At 44.1% G+C, this 22,574-nt stretch overlaps 1 protein-coding gene across 3 annotated transcripts in view; it reads right to left on the bottom strand.

Moving 5' to 3' along the window:
• Positions 1-6,272: 6,272 nt before the first annotated feature.
• LOC147017331 (keratinocyte-associated protein 3-like) overlaps positions 6,273-22,574 on the bottom strand; it is a 43,580-nt gene continuing 27,278 nt past the window's right edge. For all 3 annotated transcript variants that reach the window (XM_085846882.1, XM_085846883.1, XM_085846880.1), the window contains 5 exons: positions 19,921-20,105; positions 18,580-18,639; positions 8,691-8,891; positions 8,432-8,572; positions 6,273-8,066 (listed from right to left, as the gene is read on the bottom strand). In XM_085846882.1, coding sequence (XP_085703008.1) covers positions 7,911-8,066; positions 8,432-8,572; positions 8,691-8,891; positions 18,580-18,639; positions 19,921-20,079 — 717 coding nt within the window. In that variant the 5' untranslated portion in view covers positions 20,080-20,105 and the 3' untranslated portion in view covers positions 6,273-7,910. The remainder of the gene's footprint in view (positions 8,067-8,431; positions 8,573-8,690; positions 8,892-18,579; positions 18,640-19,920; positions 20,106-22,574) is intronic.

The following is a 22,574-nucleotide window of genomic DNA, read 5'->3' as shown; positions in this document are numbered from 1 at the left end:
CCCTCCTACAGCCTCTTTTTACGTTGGCACCAGGTAATCCCGCAAGCTTGCGTCGGGTGAGGGGGCACTAACGAGCTCCACCTTCTGTATCTCTCTCTGTGGATGAGAGTTTTGCCCCGCAGTTTCGCTACTGTCAAACTAGCCAACATCCCACTTAATTTAGCTCAACCGTACTTGATTTAAATAAGAGTGGGGGGTCGAGAGCACGCTTCCCTATCAGGGGGGATTAACTTGTCAGGAAGGTAACGTGGGAATTGGATGTGAGGACCCTATCTAAATTAATTTCATGATGTGTCGTGATGACGAGCAACCCCTCGTGATGCAGACTTATTTCTCTTACAGGGAAAGAGAGAAATGGCTTGTCAGCTTCAGAGTCAAAGGTCGGGAAGCAGGTTTAAGAGGCCACTTGTGACCCTGCCGGCAAACCAGTAACAATACCCTTATTCTAACCCTCAGACCACACTCCCACAAACCACACTTCCTTGCTAACAATTTGCCATGCCCAATGACCAGAAGCTTTACCGTTTCCATTTCCAAATCTTTTAAGCCTCCCCCACCCCCCCCTCACCTGTCACTGACTGGAGGTTCCCTCCAGCAGGGAGCGCTGTTCTCTCAGAGCCACTCACTCCCTGCACCTCACACCAAAATTTTTGGTCAACAGACATTTCTCACCTCTCACTCCAACACAGAGTCCCAATTCATCATGAATTCCACTGGAGCAAGAAAAGGGAGAAATAGAAATGTGCCCTAACTATATGTAATCGGAATTATAGCCAATTCACCCATGTACAATTTCAAGAACCATTCCAATTAATGCATCAATTTACCCAAAGTCCAACATCCTCTCAAACTACCACCCATCAGTCCATCCCTGCCACTAACTATCACCGACTACATCTCTGCTGTTGATGCTGCTCTTAGCACCAATGTTGTGCTACTTAGCTCCTTGGTGAGGTCTGGGTCTGCTGCAACTGTCCACAAAGATCCCAACCTTATCTCTAAGGCTCTTCAGCCAGGCGCACTCACCTGCACCGGCCCCACCTTTGCTTCTCAGTCCCCAATGAGCTTGGGCAAGCACCCTCAGTCTGTGTGGTCCTACCCCACTGACCACCAAGCCCATTAGTTCTCACTTTCACTCGTGGCGTTCCTCCTTCAGCCTTCTACTCCACAGCATACTCACTGACCATTAATCTGTGCACACACTCCCCACGAGGAGGAGCCTCTACCTGGCTCGACTCATCATAATCATCATCAACATCATGAATGCACGTGTCCACAGACCTGGTGAAGTTTATCTTCTCCTCCAGGTGGTTTCACCTCTCCACAATATCACCACACCAAGGTGTCAGGTCAGGTCAGATTAGATCAGTGACTTGCTACAGGTATCATGTAAACGTGTACTAACCTGTTCCATGGTCGGGTTGTCGGCGACTAAACCGTGTCCCCCACCAGGTTTTTTGGTGAGGAGGGTGTTAGGATATGGACACCCAGCAGGATTAAAAACAAAACCTGTCAAAGGGCGGAGGAGCTCCTTGTAAGCCAACGGCCATCCATATCTAGTGCCCAACTGTGTCTGCGGACGTCCTCCTGCAGTTGGGTTACTTATTATTAGGAGGTTGGTGGCAGGATTTGCACTCCGGCCAGCGTAAAACCCTTCATTCTGCAAAACACAAAAACGCAAAGAAATCTGAAAACCCACTCCGTGGGAGTACCTCCTGTGCAGCTTCCCTTCGCAGGGCAGCTCACCGGATGACGGGATTGGGGCAAACTCTTCGGGACCCCCATCTTTGATGATAGGAGGGAAACCACGGGGTAACATTCCTGGGTAAGATTGCGGGAGAGTGTGTCGGAGTGGTGTTGAGGTGTCGTCCACCAGACGGCGGTCTCCTTGGGTTAACCTGAGGCAGTCCCTTCGGGTGGGTGCCTGGAATATCCTATCCCAAAGAGAGGATGATCACCTCTCTCTGTTATCGTCAGAGCTCAAACGTTTGGACATCGGTATTGCAGCACTCTCTGAGGTTCGGAGAACGGATTGCGGTGAGATAATGGTGGGTGCTTACACCTACGATTGGTCTGGTCGCTCTGATGGTTACCATACTCAAGGAGTTGCTGTTGCTGTGTCCAATGATAATTGAGGTAACACCGGTCAACGAGTGTATTATGAGACGAAGGATTCGTCACTCCTTAGGTGTCATTTCCCTGGTCTCTGTTTATGCTCCGACTCAGGCGAGTGATCTCATTGTGAAGGATGCATTCTATGCCACGCTCGAGTCTGTGGTTGATCAGTGCCGCAGACGAGATACACTTCTAGTCTTGTGGGATTTCAATGCATCGACTGGAACTGATAGGGATGGTTATGAGACGTGTGTTGGTCTCCATGGGTCGGGAACTATGAACCGGAATAGCACTAAGTTCCTTGACTTTGCAAGAAGTCATGGACTGAGGGTGGCCGGTTCATTGTTTCAGCGCCCACAAGCTCATCCGTGGACTTGGTATTCCAACGCTGGCGGTGTGGCAAAGGAGATTGACCATGTCCTCGTTGATGGTCGCTGGAGGATGATCCAGAACTGCAGGGTCTACCGGAGTGCTCAGTTCCAAAAGACTAACCGCCGGCTTGTTGGAGCCATTCTGAAGTTGCACCTTAAATCCAGGAGAATGGTACCATCCCAGCCTAAGCTGGATGTTGGCAAGCTCAAGTACGAGAGGGTAGCTGAGGAGTTTGCGAACAAGCTGAGTGGAGATTTAAGGAGTCTGGGTGCTTTGGGAGGTCCTGAAGAGTTGTGGAGTGCCTTCAAGACCACCATCCTTGATGTTGCCGGTGGATGTCTTGGAACTCACCGAAGGGCAAAGAAGAATTTTGTCTCTCAAGGGACACTGGATACCATTGACCAGAGTCGCAGGGCGAGCTGAATGGCGGAGCTGCACTGTTCAGGGAGCTGAGGCGTAAAACTGTACGTGCGCTAAGGGTGGACAAGGAGGCCTATATGCGAGGAATCTGTGAGGGGGTAGAGCATCACCTGTGGTCAAGGGATTCTCGTCCTGCTTACAGGGGAATTCATGCATTGCGTTCATCCAAACCCATCCCTCAGTGTACTGCAGTTAGAGCAGAGGGCGGTAGGCTCTTGACAGAGGAGTCCGAAGTGAAGGCCCACTGGGCCGGTTACTTTGAGCCGTTGTACCAGGCTGATCCACCAGCTGTCGAGTTGGACGTCAGGGGTGTTACAATCCCTGTTGCTGACCCTCCAATCAACTGTGGTCCACCTTCGCTTGTGGAAACACAGGCTGCAGTGAACCGGTTGAAATGGGGTGAAGCTCCTCGGATCTGTGGCATCCATGCTGAATTTCTCAAGGCTGATGGAGATGCTGCATTCATGTCGTATGCAGTTCTGTGCTCTGCCTGGAACACAGGCATCATCCCAACTGACTGGAAGAGGGGCCTTGTTGTCCCTCTCTGGAAAGGGAAGGGTGATCGCCAAGACTGCAAGCTGTAAGGGTGATGCTACTCTCAGTGCCCCTACCGAGGAGTGACGCTGCTTTCAGTGCCGGGCAAGGTCTTTGCTCGGATAATTCTTGATAGGTTCGCCACCATATGCTTGAGCTCCAACGTCCAGAGCAGTCAGGATTTACACCAAAGAGGTCAACGATTGACCGTATCCTTGCTCTTCGGGTCCTCACCGAACGTAGACGAGAGTTTCGGCAGGGGCTGCTTGCAGCCTATGTTGATCTCTGTATTGCGTTCGATTCAGTGAATCTGGATGCCCTCTGGAGGATTCTTGGTCTTCGTGGGGTGCCACCAAAACTGATCGATCTGATGTCTGAACTCTACTCTGGAACTGAGAGTGCTGTGAGATGTGGTGGTACTATCTCTGACTTATTTCCAGTTGTTACTGGAGTTCGTCAGGGGTGTGTAGTGGCCCCCACACTTTTCAGCACTTGTATGGACTGGATTCCAGGGAGGACGTCAGAGAGATCAAGCTGCGGTGCATCGTTTGGGAATGTCAAGATCTCTGACCTTGATTTCGCAGATGATGCAGTCATCTTTGCGGAGACTTTAGATATCCTTTTGGGGGCCCTCGAGGTGCTGAATGAGGAGTTGGAGCCGCTGGGATTACGGGTTTCCTGGGTCAAAACTAAGATCCAGGCTTTCAATGGCATCTTGGATGCCGCTGTCCTGTCTGTGCCTGTTTGTGGTGAGGATGTTGAGGTCGGGGAGAGATTCACTTACCTTGGCAGTGATATTCATGTCTCTGCTGGCTGTGAGTCAGAGGTCAATAGACGTCTGAGTCGGGCCTGGGGAGTCATGGATTTACTGGAGTTGTGGCATCTGCCTGGGAGATGGCCAGACGGAGGCCCCTGGAGTACCGGCGGAAAGTGGACGCAGTGACGCGCTGCTCTGGCGCATGCTTCCATACCTGACCTGACTGGTGTTCTCCACCTTATGCTCTCCACTCTAGGCCAACAGACACTCCACCACATTGGGCCTTAATACTCAGATGCCCATTCTCCTCTCCTTTTCTGACTCAGACGGGGGCTAAGCACTCTACTATTTTCCCCATGGGCTCTCTGATACTTTCCCTGTGGTTTCCACATGACCCAGGGGCTCCTTTGTCGCACTCTCCATAGTCATTTCCACAACTCTCACCCGTGGCTCCTCCACGACCACCTCTGGCGGGCGCTTCCTCACTACCAACGTTGATGGACATTTCAACACTGCTCGATGTAGTCTCTATGCTACCCTCCATGGCCTCTCCTACCACATTACTCTCCTTGGTCTTTATTCTGCCCTCCATTGAGTCCACCTTTCCTGTCTGCCATCCTGGTCCTTGCTTGTCTTGTCCTTTCTATCTCCTCCCTCCCCAAGTCGCGTAAGTTTGAGGAAACCCTCACACGTTCACCATCCCAAAGTCTCGGCTGGTTACCGATCTGCATTTCATTCATCCCCTTATTCTTTCGATTGTGGAATGTCCATGTCCATTATCTCGTCCTCCACTTCAATCTTTCAAATGCAATGCCCATCACCATCTCACACACCCACAATCTATTTTACATCAGCTGATCTTTTCCCATTCTGTTCCTCTCCAAGATATTGCGACTCATTTTTGTGTTATTCCTCCTTGTGCATATTCATTTCTGGCAAGCCCGTTCTTGAAAAAATGCCAATCCCACACAATGCTTCGTTATGAGCTGCAGGGTCAACCCTAATGGCATTTGGTGATGATGAAATTTGAGAACAGTAGATGTTCTTTCTGACAGCCCTCTACACAACCGAATGATTGTTCGGATTTGCTTGCAAAGAGAAAAAAGGTTAAAAATGACCACACTGATGATGGGACAGGTTATTAACAAGATGAGTGTAACAGATAAAGTGCAGCAAAGCATGGGGAGAAAAAAAAGGCAAAGGAAAACGGTTAATACTCTGAGTTTATTATCTTGTTGTAGTGTAGTATTGGTTTCGTTCTATCGACAAGCAAAATGTCTTACAAATGCGCTTCCACAGGTCCCCGGGTCATTCTCCTGTGATATATTCTAGCAGAGCCATCAAGCTGCGTCTCAACACACTGAGCCTGAAAGTTTCTTTGACTCTGTCAAAGTATATAGCATCATCGCAAATGTGGTGGATAGACTCGAGTGACTACCCACCCTCTCCCGCCCAACAATTAAGAAATCGTAGAGAGTCACAGTCACTCAAAAAGCGAATTCGCACCATTCCTCATAACGGGGTAGTCCATGTATTAGTGTGCCAACATGGCACAATTAATAATTTCCCCCCACTCCTGTACTAAGTACGCACAGAAACCTCGCTACGATTTTAATACCATGTTTCCAGAGCAACATCTGCACAAAAAAAAGCTTTTAAAATGGGCCCAAACCCCCAAAATTGCAAAATGAAAACGGTCTTCCATCAACCCCACTTCCAGGTTTGGATTCAAGACAAAAGAGTCATTGTGAAAACAAAATTCACAGCTTCACAGACTGTGATGTGCAAGTCGATCAAGCAGAAGACCTCTCTTTGCCTTTGTACACAAACAATCGAACCCCTTTCCCCCTCGATGTGTACATCACATAGAGATGGACCATGATGGGGGTGTGGGACGAGAGGACTCAAGTGGGTGCCGTTTATAGATCCCATTAGATCTGAACAATGTTCCCAAAAATGGTTTGATAGGATCATAGTACCTTCACTATTAACGTCTCCAGTTGTGGTTGAGTCAGCATGAGAATGAACAGCTCCTGTAAACCGTACGACAAGCAGATAAAAAAAGAAGAAAACATTTATAAAAACCACCGCAAAAATCTTTTTATTTTAATGCCCACAAGATATTGCATCATTAAATTACACAAAAATTAAAATGTTAAATCATATCACAACAAAAAATTACTGTTCCCACTTATTTGCATTAAACACTAATGCAATTAACTCCCAATGACCCTCCGGCCTAACGCTCATAAAGCAATCCCGAGTTCTAAATATCATTACATAGTTCTTCCTACAGTCTATCTCAGTCCAGAAGAGTCATTTCAGAATGATGGCAATTCTACAAATAAGTACTACAGATTAGAAGTACAAAAACAAACAATAAATGAACCATCACCTGCAAAAGAAAAACAAAATTGTTGCATTAACAATAGCCATGGCTCATTCTGTGACGTCATCGCCTCAAAGGCATTCATTGTCATAACTGCACACTGCCTCTTGTTTCGGCCTGATTTGAGCCTTTCACACCTTGCTCAGCATGGCAAACATCAAACTATTTTTTTTTTTAAAAATCGATTAAAAAATAAATGTATCCAAGTACATCGTGAATCAAAATGAGTTGGTCAATAAATTAAAACTTGTTTTTAGGCAAGTTAAGGTGTTAGGTGAGAAAATTCATGCATATTCAAGGCACATTTGCATTAATCAGGGACCATATGATATCAAGTTAGAAATTCTACATCACTTCCAAAGCATTTAATTTGCTTCTGGTGAGGTGACGATAAATAAATTCATCAGAATGCAGACCGTAGCCCAACGAGTAAATAGAGCCAATAGCTGAGAAAGAAAATCTGGAATGAAGGATAGGAACGCAATATAAAAGGGATTTCAATATACGTTTGAATAACCCAGCAGTTTCACTGCCTGCTCCACAGGTAAACATATGCGCAGAGAATATCCTGAGTTTTTCCACCAAAAAATAAAAATACCTTTGCTACAAAGACATAGCAGCACTTCTGTATGGATGATGTTACGACCCATAAATTAGTGGCATATGCTGGAGCAACGAACGTCAAATTTAGCCCAGTAAGATGGCGAATATGAACGGCAACCTGAGAAAGTGGAAGATGAAGCACAGAAACGTTGAACTCGGAGGCTTTTTGCAGGGCTAACACATCAAGCACCAGGAGATGTGAAGTGAACAAACATTACTCACGAGTCCGTAAGGGCAGCCTCATATAAATGATGTGGAAACAAGCATGGCAAGGCAGCTCAAATCAGTATTAGTGCCTGTAGATTATGATATACAAAAAAAAATGATTACATTGAGATTCCCCCACCCTCTCCCTTGCCATCCCAATCTCCTTTACCTTGATTCCCTACTCCTCCAATGCTACCCCACCCCCCCATCCCTTTTCTCAATTTAACGATATATATATACACCCCATTTTTCCTGGTCCACACGTAGCACACACACAGAATCTTCTAATTTAATGGTGTAAAATGCCACGATTATTATACGTGATGGGCATTCAAGACATGAGTGTTGAAATCGTTTAGGGTGAGGTAGAAAAACCCTACATTTGGTCCCACAAATGTCTTGAATTGCAGATCTTCTATCATAACGAGAAAGTTGACACCATTCAAGCTCAACCGCCCACCATCTTCGAGTCAATCTTCAGTAGTGTTTCTTCTAATTGGCAAATTCCCGAGGTTAAATGGCCTGTAAGGGCTGCTTGTCTTCGGTGGCAGTTCCAGCAGTCTCTGGAGAGAGTGCAAACTTGACGCGTGGTTTTCTCTCTCCCTCACAGTCGTCAAAATAGTCTGCATCTTCCCCAAGGGACATCATTGTGCTTACAGGCTCTACGGGCTAGTGCAAGATACAAAGATGGTAGAAACAAACCCTTAGGATATAAATGCAAGTAATTACAACAAATAAATAACAGAGGCAATGTCGTTAATTTATTTGTTTGGAATGCCATGCACAGAAAGACAACCCCCAGAGCCAAGCTACAAAAAGGCTTCCACTGAGAAAGTTATGGACACAATGGATTATGCAAGTTCAGACCAAAAAAAAAACCAAAGGTTACCACAAACGTTTCTGACTAGACAAATCCAAGTAAACATGAAAATGCTCCAATGAATATTTACCATGCCAAAGGCCCTTCAGCACTTTCCATTTGCTGCACCACAAAGGTATCATAATCAAAGGAGTGTGCAATGCATGCAGCCAACCTTAGTGTCTTGACTATGATAAGTGGGCTGGCAGGATGAGCAGCCACGTAGGTTGAGGGAGACAAACAGGCAGCGAAAGCAGAACCCCAGCTCAACAGCTGCCAGGATAATATTGGTGATCCACAAAGCCATGGTCGTGTCCTAGCAGAGGCATGAGGGTGGTTAAGAAAGAGATCTGACTTCCAACACGCAATCAATAGCAATCATAGACAATCCAGGGTAGACTGTCATAATAGAGAGTATGGCAGGGTTCACATACATAAATGCGACCTGGGTCGGTGGTGCAGCGCAAGAGCACGTCGCCAGTATGACGCACCAAAGGACCTTGGCGCTTTGAGCAAGCCTGAGCAAGAGCATGTCCTTCGTCACGTACAGTCAAGGACATGTCAATCAGTAGAACCACAAGGCACACAAAGGTCAGCAAGCAGCCCAGCACTGCTGTGATGAGCATGGCCATTTGCTGTGTGTACACACAGACACACACACACAAAACTTGCTCAACATGGATTCCTTCCTCCATTAGAACAGCAGAATGGAATATAATAAGATTCACAACCTTCATTTTCATTGCTCATCACAAACAGGATTCTATTTATTACATCACATGCATTTCATAGCCAATCAGGAGCCTCCCCCACCCCCATCACTCCCCCAAAGGGAAGACAAAGCTGCCTCAAGAGAAATCATGAGTAAATTCACTGTCGTTGCAATTGACATGGCTTAGCTTTTTCATATCTACTAGCATAACCCGCGCTCTGCGCGACATGTTGGGGTGAGTGTGTTTGAGAAAGGAACTGATGCAGAGTATCAGTAGTAATTTTACTTGAATGCAGTAAGTGGAATACGATTTCACCGTTTCAGAACCATTTTATTTACCTTTTTTGTACCATGAACCTCATATGGTCCTTGAGATAATGTAAGCCGAATATCACGTTACTCGAGCGCAGAACAAAGTCGAAGATAGCGCGATACGAAACCACAAACTCGGAAATAATATACAAGATGCATCCATATTCATACACTTTTTATTTGAAGGCGCTTAAAGTACACACTTAAAGAAGGCGCTTCCTACCAAAAGTAAAAAAAAACAACAACACTAGATCGACTCCGCTAATTTGAGCAAAAAAAGTAAGAGCAGACCTGGTCTCAGGCAACGTTTCACCAGCTTCACAGCCGTCTATTGTGCCTGAGGAAGCCAGCTGTTGACTCTGCCTGTCATCCTGTGATTGGCAAAATGAGTGCCAGCTTGCTGGTGTCCTGTGTTGGAGTGGCGATCCGTCCAGGATTGTACCCAATAGCCAAGGAGACTGCGTAGGTTGCACCAACGCTCTGCACAGAGTATGGTCCCAATGGATGGTGGATGGGATGTCTACAAAAATATAACACTTAATGGGCCTACAGGATAGTTCAGAGGCAATGTAGTCACCGTTGAGCCATCTAGTCTTGGTTCGATTCATGACTTAACGATAGTCATCCTGTTGCTTTATCGACAGGACATTGCATCAATGAGTACGTCCTTATGAGGGGTCATCAAACAGGTTGCCCCATCTGCTGGCATTCTTTGTGGGCATTAAAGATTACAGTGTCTTTCAATAAGGGCAAGCAATTGTGCCGGTATTCGACCCAAACTCTAAATTTCTGCTAGAACATATGCATGCAGTACATCAGCAGCATAACAATGCCTCAGCAATGATGCAACTAGCAGACAAAATGAATGACCGAATCCCAGTCAAACATGCATTCGATAACAGATAAGAGATAACACTTCAGAAAACAAAAGTACAAGCTTCCCCTTCATTTCTATGAGAACGATGAAATATATGATGACCCTGACTTGACTCGCCAATTTAATCCACAGCAGGAAGAAGGCCTCCCTCAACAAGGTTCATTATTTTATTTAATGAGACTTCAGGTCAATGTACTCCGGTAAAATTTTCAATCTCATCTCTCCATCTGATTTTTTTTCGCGTCTTCAGAGACTTCTGTGTTGCCATTTTGTGTTTGTTGTCGACCAGTTGTCCATTCCTTTTAGGATGTGTCCAGCCCAGTTCCATTACAGTCTTTGATTGTGACCAGAATGTCAAGAAATTTTATTTTCTGTCTCACCAAATCGTTTCTCTTCTTGTCCCTTTTGGTTATGCCAAGACAGAATCTTTCCATGGCTTTTTGTGTGATAAATTGCTCAATCATAAAAATTGCTCAATCATAGAGACCATGTTCCACTGCTGGGAGAACACAATGATTGTAAGCTTTGCTTTTCAGAGCCGAGGGAAATTTGCTTTTCATTACATTTATTATTCTCCCATATTTTATTTTCCAAATTTACAGCTCGCATACGAGCCTCAATTTTCTCGACCAAAAAAATTAAATTCTGCCCATCCTCTACTATCTCTACTTTTTTCTTTTTTTTAAAAAAGTGAACTGCATCCATTGCATTAGTTTTCAGAAGTAAATGCAATTACTAGTTTCTTCAACTTTGCAATTATCAATTTGAATCTCTTCCTCTTTTGCTTTGTGGTTGAACATCAATTTTATCATCTTTGTTACATTAATTTTTCATATCTCCATGTTGAGATTTTCCATCATGATTTTCAGTTCTTCAGCATTGTCTGAAATCAAAACTATGCCATCTGCCAAAAGGTTTAGTCTTTCTCCATTGGCATTTATTCCTCCGTTTAGCCAACTTAACTGTTGGAACACTCCGAAGCATGCAGTAAACAAGTTGGATGAAATTTTGACCCATGTCTGTCACAGATTTCGATCTTGCCACCATATTTTGGTGCAGTTTTAAGGTCATTTTCCACCATTATATATATATACTCACTCTACTTTATTTTTACACACACACACACACACACACACACACACACACACACACACGCACACACGCACACGCACGCACACGCACGTGTCTCAAGTTCACAAAATATGTGATGTAGCCTAGATCTTTATGATGGCGTTTGCTTCCACACTGTCAGTCTTTTTCAAAATCAATTAATGACAGAAAGGAAGTTTATATTAATTTGTTGATGATCCACTTCTTCAACCTGCTTGCTCCCACAGTTGGTTCTTGTCCAGTTCAATCCTGAGTCTGTTTTTGATAATATTGGTCAACAATTTGCAAGTATGGTACAGGGGATATGGATAATTGTAAACGGCAATTCTTTAAATGCATTTTAGCTCCTGTTTTATGGATTAGCACCTGCTCAGAGTTCTTCCAAGTTATGAGGAATTTTCCATCTTCCAAGCATTTTGTAAATAGTTTTGCTAATTTAATGTGCAGCATTTTGCTGCCATATTTGTTGAACACGTAACAATTTAATCTTGTCCAGGGGCCTTACCTCTTTTCAAGCCATCTAATGCAAACTGAATCTCATCGGTAATCGTGGCTTCATTGTTCATGTCTGACATGCCAGCAGATTATATTTTACCACTGTGGAGTTGTCCGTATAATTATTTCTGCATGGAAATTAAAAAAAAACACAAAAAAAACAAACAGCTTCCTTCTCAAGTGTTGACTGTACACAAGTATTGTAGAACTTAAAGGCAATGAATTTTAGGCATAATAGCCAAGTTAAACAAAATGAAAAATATTCAAAAGCAGTGTGGGTTTTCAATCTCAGCGACTTATTAAATGTGGAATTTATTGGGGGTTTTCACACATTCAATCACGGGAAGAAGAACCATACAAGTTTATGTAGGCCAGGAAGCTGAAGACACAAAGCTTTAACCTTTTTAAACGTTGAGCGTCAAGCAAGGAAGCAACGTGCACCATATGTAAAGTCTTTCATATAACTCATTACTTGGCCGGGGTTTGAAATGCCAAACTTCGACTCTTAACTTGTTACGTCAAGTCCACTGACAATTAAATTTATGGTTATTTTGGAGCTCTTTGAAGTTTATTATGAAAAGTTATTTTTAAGTCACAATGCTAAATGGATGGAGGTTTTTCTTTCATTAAATGATTGCCTTGCACTGCCACCTTTGTTCAAAGACCTTCAGGGTAGCGTACTGTTATTAACAACGCCGACATGGTTTGTTCAACTTTGTGATAATCCTGGCATAATCTGTGACAGAGTGTCGGTGCCACCGAAGCAACTTCCTGAGCAAGGGTTATACTGTGCGGTTTGCCATTGTCTTCCCAGCAGTAGTTTGGGCAGAAATTTAGTCACAGTGCCAACAATAGCTTGCCTACTCTTCACGAAGGACACCGTGCGGATATTTAACATCCACCAACTAATGTCAGGAGACGGGCCACCCAGTTTAATGTTAATCAGAGGGACGGCACACACATTGATAAATCACCCTGCATGTAAAACACTGGGATGACAGTTTATAGCTGGGTCGGGATTCAAACCCAGGCTAAACAACTTAGAGGTGAGTGTGCTTACCTCTAAGCCATCCTGTCAGCGCATGTTGTATCTTAACACACAGTTAATAAACAAACTGCGATTCCATGTATTTATAGGTTCTCATTTGGGTTCATTCATTTCTTCTGGTCGATTGTTGAGCTTTGCTTGCGTGCAAAGCTTTTGAAAAGTAATGCTTGAAGCGGCCGCCGGAAACGGGAGACAGCCAAACGTGTGAAAATACAAATGCATGGACAGGCACCACACTTCCCATTATATAATAGATAAATTCCAAAATGGTGACCACTTGCCATGAAATGCACAAATAAAAAAATAAAGCTACCACCAATCACTTAACTGATCGCTTCAGTTTATGTTTTCCTGGTCATGGCAGCTTCTTTTGGTCCTCCAAGAGATCTGCTTCGGATCAGATCCGGATGAAATTTTGTGGACAGGTTGGGTGTGTGACAAGGAAGAAATGATTCGATTTTGGTGAAGATCTGGATCTGGATCTGGATATGAGAATTATTTAATTTTTAAAGTGATTCTTCACCATTGAGAGATGGGGCCAAAAACGATATAGTCCTGTATGGCATGATATTTCAAAAGTATATTGATTGGGCCCGATATGTTCTCATGGATGAGGCATTACGTGGCGGAGGTATGCGCTCTACAGAGTGCCCTTCTCGTTCTATTTATTTTGATCATACATCTCGGGCACGGATAGCTTTGGGCCGACCTGTTTTTTCTCCAACCGTTTCCTATACCCAGTTGCCATATCTCAATCAACTCTGTCCCATTATTCATCACTTTCACTTTAATACAAAAATATATAACATTAAAAGACCAAAAACATACTCAACAAGGTACAGTTTAAATGAAAAATACAACATGGAATCGCAGTTTATTTATTCACAGTACGTTAAGACACAACCTGGGTTGACAGGATGGCCTAAAGGTACACCCTCTGTCCATAAATTTAAAATGTCCAATCCTCGCACATACTGTACTTGCTTCCAAACACCTTTCTCCCCTTCCCTTTTAATCCCGTGCTTCAACCCCCATCGTGATCATATAGCACTGTCTTTCTTTGTGCCTTCAATCATCATTGCCATCCAAAACATGATGTCCTCCTTCGTTTCTCCACCCTTGGAATCCTGAAATCCAACCCTATTGTACTGTGTATAGGACGACAGTGACAAACACCCTCACAATAGGTACCCTCCCCAACATCATCTTCACACCTGGGTTTCCCCACACCCTCTCCAAGCTTCGCCACCTATGCTCAGCCTCTCCCAAATTATGTGTCCAACCACCCCATACCTCCCCTCCGGCGTCCCGCACACTCACCTCCACTCGTTTGTTCACCTCTTCTCTTGCCAGTGGAACAAACTTCCCCAGTATATTCAGTCACATTCTTCCCTGCAGAGCTTCAAAACAGCTGTTCCCCCATCCATACTCATTATCTCTTCTATTCCAAATGACCCCATTTCCCAGGTTATTGTAATCCCCCCCCACCGCCTTTTTTCCCCTCACCACTTTTTGTTTGTTAGTTGGCGGTTGATTTGTCCCTTTTCTGTTTCATCCCCACTTTCCCCTTGCTCTTCTCGCTACGTTTCATTCAGCTTGTGTGAACTTCCCATGTATACTTCTCCCCATGATTACACTCTTACTTCTACTCTGCTGTTGGTGTTTCCCTTTTTAAATTTTGTTCTCGTCCATTCTGCTCTAGCTCTTCCACAAGGCTTGATCATGTATACTTTTTTTTTTTTTAAAGGTTATACTTCAATATTTCTTGATTGGCCTTCTCAACACTTAAAAACGATGACGGTTAATATATTTTTAACCACCCTCTTTCCTTTACAATAAATTCCACTCTTCCTTTCTTGCACTCTCCTGTCCACTCTTTAATTTCTAAATTCCCTGCCAGTATAGGCCCTCCCCTCCCTCTATGACAGCTACAAAACAGTTGCATAGAAAAAAGGGAATGTGCAGAGCAAATTGAGAAAATGAAAAACAGGTAGAACAGCACAGAGATGATTCTAGGCAACTTGGGAAAAAAGAAGGAAGAAGAGGTTCAGAAGAGATCGAGGATTTGAGAATGAGATGATCTATGGGAGTGTTCACAAATTCTGCCATTTTCACTCATGTAATGTCAAACTAACTCATTCTTACGGACAGGTTTTTCGCTTGTGCCAGATAATCCAGTGGGAATTTAACGGGAAAGGATAAAAAACAAAACACAAAGATAAATTAATTACATTTTATACAAACAAAATTTCACAATGATAGACTACCCCTCATGCACTACACATACTGTACAAATACAAATCAGCACTACGACACAAAAATAAACTTCAAGCCACCATCTATCGTGGATAGTTCCAAGGCCTCAAATCCAAAATAGTGGGACAAAAGTATCGAATTTCCTTCCACAGGGTGCTGCCAGATTAGTGCCTTTTGCATAATCCTACAAAGATAATACACAGATTAGGCTTAGCTACTGTTGGAGCTGCCACAAACCATACTTTTGAGACTAATAATGATGCACTTTCTACACTCGCAAGAATTGTTTGTACATCCCATGTTTGGCTGTTCTCTATTGGTGAATCGTCATTATATCACCCTCTCGTTTATCATCTCACTCTTCCAAGTGTTGTTATCCTTTTGAAATGAATCTTGCTAAGTCGCACGTCTCAGAGTATGGATTAGATCTACAAAGCTGCAAAAATTCAAATAATTATACATGTCCAGCTTTCATGGAAGATGGAAGATCATTGGAAGAGTGGTTTACTGTCAAAAATATATTTTTAAAGTTCATAAACTGAACGCCAATAATTAATCAAAAACAGATGCAAGCATGATGACATCAATCATGTCCTTCTATTCAATGTACAACTCTGTGACATGTTCAGAAAAAGCCCAGTGGTTGCATGCTTCCAAGCTCACGTTGCTTGTAATACATGGGTACGGTGGTTGGTAAGGACACTAGACTGGCATCCCAGAACTAGTGGGTTCAAATCTAGCTGTAAGCAGCAGTATTAAGGATTTGGATTCAAAGCTTAAGGAAGTGGAGTTCGATATTAGTAGAACTGCCACACCACCTTTGGAGTGTCAGCCAAAACCCAGCTGGCTCATCAATGATCTTCTAAGGTGGGGATAACCTGCTTGCCCCACATGGTCTGGTCTGCAGGTGATGTTAATCCGCTCATTGTGGTCGACTCATATTCCCTTCCCTTGTTATAAGAGCCCATTCCTCATGACTATTGGCCTTACCTTTTTTCTGTATACAGAGCAGAGTCAAGGCTTACGGGTATGGGTATGTGGGGAAGAATAAGGGGGAGGGGAGGACGCATGCGGTGGACAAGATGAATATAGAAGCAAACTCTCAAGAAGGAAAAAAAATTGGAAATTTGGAAGGAGGTGGAGTTGGGGTTGGGTTAACATGGGTAGAAAAAAATAATCATGATTTTGGATGGAAGATGATCCCAAAAAGAAACGCATATGAAACCAACTGTTTCTTATACAAACATTGATAGGCACACTTAACAAAAGTGATGCAAAGTTTGATTATGATTTTTACAGACAAGGAAAACCAGTGAGTAATGCAGATGTCACTTGGCATCGATCCGACGTACCACCCACTCTCTCCTTTTTATTTTACAGATTTGCATCAATCACAACATAAAATTAGAGAATTCATAAAACACCTTACCACACGCATTGAGAAGGAAGAAGGAAAAAAAAAAAAGGATATGGGAAAGGTCTTTTCAACTCTTCCCTACTGCGTTTCCAAGCACGATCTATAGTTCTGAGTTGTCTCCATGTTGTCTGAATCTCGATATTCCTCAACGCTGAGAGAGCGAGCGGAAAATTTGATAAGTCGAGATGATGTAAAATGGTGAAATATTTTAACCAAGTACTGCTTAATGGAAGGTTTTTGAAAATTCCAAAAAGGCATTTTGTGTTCTACAGTGTTCAATTATATATAGTGCCTTCAGAAAGTATTCACACCTCTTGACTTTTGTCACATTTTGTGTTACAGCCTGCAGCAAATGGATAAAATGCAAAAAAACATCACCGATCACCACAAAATACCCCATAATTACAAAGTGAAAACATGTTTTTAGAATTTTTCCAAATTAAAAGCTGAAATGTCGTGTGTCAATAAGTATTCAACCCCTTTGCTATGACACTCCAAATTGAGCTCAGGTACATTCAATTTACTTTGATCATCCCTGAGATGTCTCCACACCTTCATTAGAGTCGACCTGTGGCCAATTCAATTGATTACACGTGTTTAAGAAAGAAACACACCTTTTTTATATCAGGTCTCAGTTGACGGTGCATATCAGAGCAGAAATTCTACCATGAAGGCCAAGAAACTGTCCGTAGAACTCTGAGATATAATTGTGAGGAGGCATAGATCTGGGGAAAGGTATAAAACGATTTATAGAGTGTTGAAAGTTTCCAAGAGCACAGTGAGCTCCATCACGAGGAAATGAAAAGAATATGAAAACTACCCAATTCTCTTCCTACAGCTGGCCGTCCAACCAAACTGGGCAACTGGGCAAGAAGGACCTTGCTCAGGGAGGTGACCAAAAACCCAATGACCACTCTGACACAACTACAGAGCTCCTTGGCTGAGAAGGGAGAATCACCCAGAAGGCCAATAGTCTATGCAGCACTTCACAGATCTAGGTTTTGTGGAAGAGTGGCCAGACGGAAGGCACATAACAGCACACCTGGTGTTTGCAAAAAGGCATGTGAAATAATCTGAGAGCACGAGGCAAAAAAGTCTGTCTGATGAGACAAAAATAGAACTCTTTGGCCTGAATGCAAAAATGTCTGGTGGAAACTGAGCACAGTTCATCTGAACCGTGAAGCATGGTGGTGGCAGCATCATGCGACGGGGATGCTTTTCAGTGGCAAGGACTTGGAGACTTGCAAGGATAGAGGGAACAATGAATGGAGCCAAATACAGGCAAATTATTGAGGAAAACCTGCTTCAGAATGCAAAAGACCTGAGACTGCAGCAAATGTTTACATTCAAACAGGACAATGACCCCAAGAATGCAGCCAAAGCAACACTGGAATGGCCTCAGAATAATGACGTGAAAGTCTTTGAGTGGCCCAGCCAAAGCCCAGACTTGAATCCCATTGAGAATTTTCAATTCAGTCTGTAACACAACAAAATGTGAAAAAGTCAAGGGGTGTGAATACTTTCTGAAGGCACTGAAATTAAATAGAGATTTGAAGGGCTGTAGAAAAAGGCAAAACAAAAACTTTTTTTTTGGAAGTTTACCACCGTTGATGCACGTCTTTTACACCACCTTATTTAACACGTTACATTACTTTGTCGTTTGTGTCCTTCACTACGTTTGTAAAACAGTAAGTTTTTCTGTTTGGAATGATTTTCAATTTTGTTTGACTGCCAAACAGACAGACTAAAAAAAATTACCTCACTCCTCTCTGCACATGCATGATCGGGATGAGATTCCATACAATTTGCCCAAATTCAAGCCAAAGTACTGCTAAACTGCAGGTTCTTGTTCTGATTCATGTTCCACCGTGTTCAAAATATAACATTCAAGTGAAATTAAGTTGTTCCTCGATCATAAAATGCCGTCTGTAGACAGATAGACAGGCAGAGAGAGTGAACCAATTGCTTAACCCCGCTTTTTGCTTTGCGTGCGTGGGGTAAAAAACAACGGAAAGCAGCAATCCACCAATCGGCAGAAGACTGGCACACCTGAAGAAGACTCATCAAGGAAAACCAAGGCTAGACACAATGCCTACCAGCCTGCCATGTTGCACATTTCGGGACAGAAGTACGGCCACAATTCCAACCGCAATGCACTGTTGAGACAGAAGAAAAACATCATCATTTATAACCTGTTAGAGTAAATGCATTCACACAAAAAAAGAAAACAGTGGGACTTTGTCATTTTTGGCACTGGCTTTCTCCAGAATGAAGTAGCATTGTCAAATCCTGTAATAATTATGCACATTTTTGGCACAGAATTACAAACACAACACATACTTTAGTTCTTCAATCACACAAAGCCAGCAGAGACAGGTTTTACTCTGTTGTGTTTTAATAATCAGCTTTGATCATCAAGAATGACTGCAGTATCTTGGCAGAGTTGGAAAGACATAAAGGAACAGGACTGTGGCAGTAATGACTCGATGCAGAACAGAGAGTTATCAACTCGTAGGTAGTATGCAGGTTTAATCATGTTATGCAGGGAAACAATACAGATTTCAAAATATAATAATTAACCTTTACTGCATATCCACTCTATACCCAGGACTCCCTAATTATTCCACATACTGTGAAAAGGAATATAACCCAAGGGTACCATCCTCACACTTTTTTTCCCTTACAATGCAGAAATTGCAACAATGGTTGAGAGGCAATGAACCATTTGAGTCCAGATCATTACTTTAATGGTGCAACATATGATGCTACCCGAGAATGCTCGGTTTTGCTTGTGTTTCAACCAGGGTATAGCAAGGAAGTGTGGTCTCTGCTGATATGCATGCACTTTTCTACTCAAACAATCAGCAATAACACAGTAAACATCAAAACAAAAGAGAAGTTCACCAACAACCCAAACCCACAATGGCCTTCCCTTTGTAAACAATGATGAATGATAGTCAGTTAAGACAAAGTTAGCAATTTTGTCTATCTTCAGGACAACAGTATGTGCAATGGATTCTCATGGAATGTCAATACAAACAAAGCACACGATAGCGCAGAAGTAGCACACTTGCCGTTGATCAATGTACTCCGAGTTGGATTCTTGACCCGACCTATATGAACTGTCGGACTGGTGCTTTGCAAGCAAGGTGTTGCATCAATGAGCACACCATCCCTCTGATGTATTTTAAGCCTGGGACCTGTGTGCTGGGATTAGCTAGTGCATGTGAAAGATTGCACTGTCTTTCACAAAGAGTGACTGTTGCCTATACTCTGGCCGAATTACAAATTCCTGCCTTCATGTGCAAGAATTATAATTATCATTGGAACAGCTTCTCCTTAGTAATGATGCAACCAGTGAGCCATAATTTAATTCCGTCCAATATGCATTTGCTAATCATGAATACAGAGCGCAAAGAAGACTAGCGCTTTCATACCATGAGTCCGGACAACACAGAAGAAAAATTTCCGAGCTTGTAAGCCACATTGATTGTAGTCTTGGGATGTGCTACATGCCGCAGCACCGTGCCGTGCACAATGGCGCCACAGATGAAACTTATGTTTCCAAGGACGATCAGCAGGATCCCCACACGCATCAGTCGGCGTCGGCCACGAACAGCATCTGAACACAATATGTGGGAAAGAAGAGGTTGGAAATGATGTACAATCACCGTTTACTGATAAATATTAAAGTTCTGGAAATGTTTTTTTTTTTGAGCTGTGCAGAAGAAGGTTCATCATCCAGACTGTGAAATCCTTTATACAATCAGTATTTTAAATGAAACAGCTTGCAAAGAGCACCTCAATGAAAAGCAGGTGTCGTGTCCCCACAGCATTTAGTGTTGGCTCACTTTGATGGGACATGACACCTCGTGTGTGTGTGTATGTATATTGTTGCGGTTCTCGGAACTGCATGCATACAACAGATAGTTGTCCCGAGTTAGTTATCCCATTAATATACGTGCAGAAAGACCCCTTCCTTTTGTGTAGTGGGAAGACAAGGGATTGCGTTGCGATGGGCTATTAGTTAGGTTGTAAAATCATTTTCCCCTTTTATTTTATTCCCACCTTTTCTTTCCCATGGTGCCTTCTGCCTCGCTTGCTCCCCTCGTCTTGCTTACCATAGCGTAACGACTCACGGTACCCTCCTCAACGATCACTCCTGAGCCAAAATCCCGACGTGCACCTTGGGCTGGACAAGCGCTTTTCTAGCTTCCACCGTCTACTCCAAACCAGACGTGGGCGGTGAGTCACGTACGCTTAGCACTCAGGTGGGCAGAGTGCACCGGCGTCTGGCCGAAGCCCGGCCCAGGAAGGCGGACCACGTGAGGGGTCAGAGCCAGTCGGAATGCCCAACTCGGACGATGTCGGATTCGGCATGGCCCCTCCCCGAACCTCGGGCTCTATAAAGCACAGAGAAATCCTCCGTGTAGGAGGAATTGAGGAATTGAAGGAGTGGTGTGTTGAGAATTGAAGAAGTTAGTGTTCCTGCATCTCGTCCCCGCCTACACAATCTCGACGAATCGCCTCCTGCTTCACCCTCGCCCTCTGGACTCCTCCCTTCTCCACTCAAGCTCCTCCGGTTCGGAACACAATCTCCACACGTGTGGCTGTGGCCAGAGCGACGTGGCTATTGTCGGGTGCCGCACCACGGAGCATCCCTCCCCGAAACACCCAGGTACCAAGAACTATAACCTCAACCCCCTCCCTCCCTGGCTGGCTGCAAAAGTCCTTTTTTCATTGGGGTTTCTTTTTCTGTGTGTATGTGTCTGAGTGTGCCGAGTCTGTTAAGTAAGCCTGTAGAAGATCCTTATTGTTGTTACTGTGAATAATCTCACGTCAAGTCTGCACTGTCTGCTTTGGAAAGTTGCTTGTATTATTGTCGCACCCCCCACACCCCTCTCCTCTTTCCCTGCATTACATACCCAATAAATCTTTGTTGTGCCACATGCTTTTCCTCGCTTGCTGTTAATAAATAATTGTTATTAGGAATGTTCCCAGCTCGCCTTTGTCTTTTCTCCCATTGGTCCAGCATGGTTCGGATCTAAGTTTAGCCGGGTCTTTATTCCCAATGATCTGTTCCTACTTTAGCCGGTACATCCTTGGCAGTGCAACTCGGCTGCATCCGATCCGGTAGAGTGATCCGGTTCGGACAAGGCGTACCGAGGGCGTGGTTCCCCGGTGGTTAATTAGGTAACCCGATTCGATAGACAGGAGGACCCTAGGTCACGCGGTTGAGTTATTGGCATCCACGGTCGTTTAAGCGACCCACCGCGTCACGGAATTATCCGTGAGCGATGGCCTACAATTCTGAGGAGTCTGGTGGGAATCGACATTGGTTCCCCCACCTAGTGGTCTTCTCACCCGACCCCGCCAGCCCACAACAGTTTGGTGTCAGCTGAGTGGGATTGACCCATAAAAATGTATGGGATTCGAACCCGCAACAATTTGGTACTGGAACGGGATTCGAGCCAGGGGTGTGCTTAGCAACCCCCCCCAAAATTAAGAGCAGGATTCAAATTTTAGGTAAATATCGGTACGGACCATGGCAGACCAAGACGAGCTGTTTCAGGTGGGTTCTGAGACAATGTTAGAGGAATCCTTGGCTCAGGATGACAGTTTTGAGGGAGATCTTTCCCTGCAGCCATACCTAGAGGTAACATTGGGAGCAACAGTGACAATGCTTGAGGACCTCCTGCATCAAATTTCCCTCACAGAGGACCAATCGATCCCTATCGGATCCACACCCGATCATAGCAGATCGGCTTCACCCAAGCCATTTGACATGAACCAGATGGTGGAGATGATAAAACAAATGATGGAACAGGGGCAAAACCGAATGGATGGGAATATGCAAACAATGAAGGGGGGTATGCAAAACATGGAAAGAAACTTACAAACACAAATGAAGGCGGAGCTGGCAGAGGTAAATGGGAATATGCAAACGCTGAAGGCGGGTCAGGAGGAAATCAAGGCGGAGCTGGCAGAGGTAAAGGGAGAAATGAAAAACGTGGACCGGCATTTCACAAATGGGATCAGGACTGTACGTGGGGAAATGACCGAGTCGAGGGTGAGTGTGGAGGCTGTTCGG

This window comes from Eptatretus burgeri, chromosome 11 (assembly GCF_056783735.1).
Source record: "Eptatretus burgeri isolate ZD-2024b chromosome 11, Ebu_testis_v1, whole genome shotgun sequence".
Lineage (NCBI taxonomy): Eukaryota > Metazoa > Chordata > Myxini > Myxiniformes > Myxinidae > Eptatretus > Eptatretus burgeri.
Note: the sequence above shows the minus strand (reverse complement) of the source record. Positions and strands in the feature narration are given on the sequence as shown.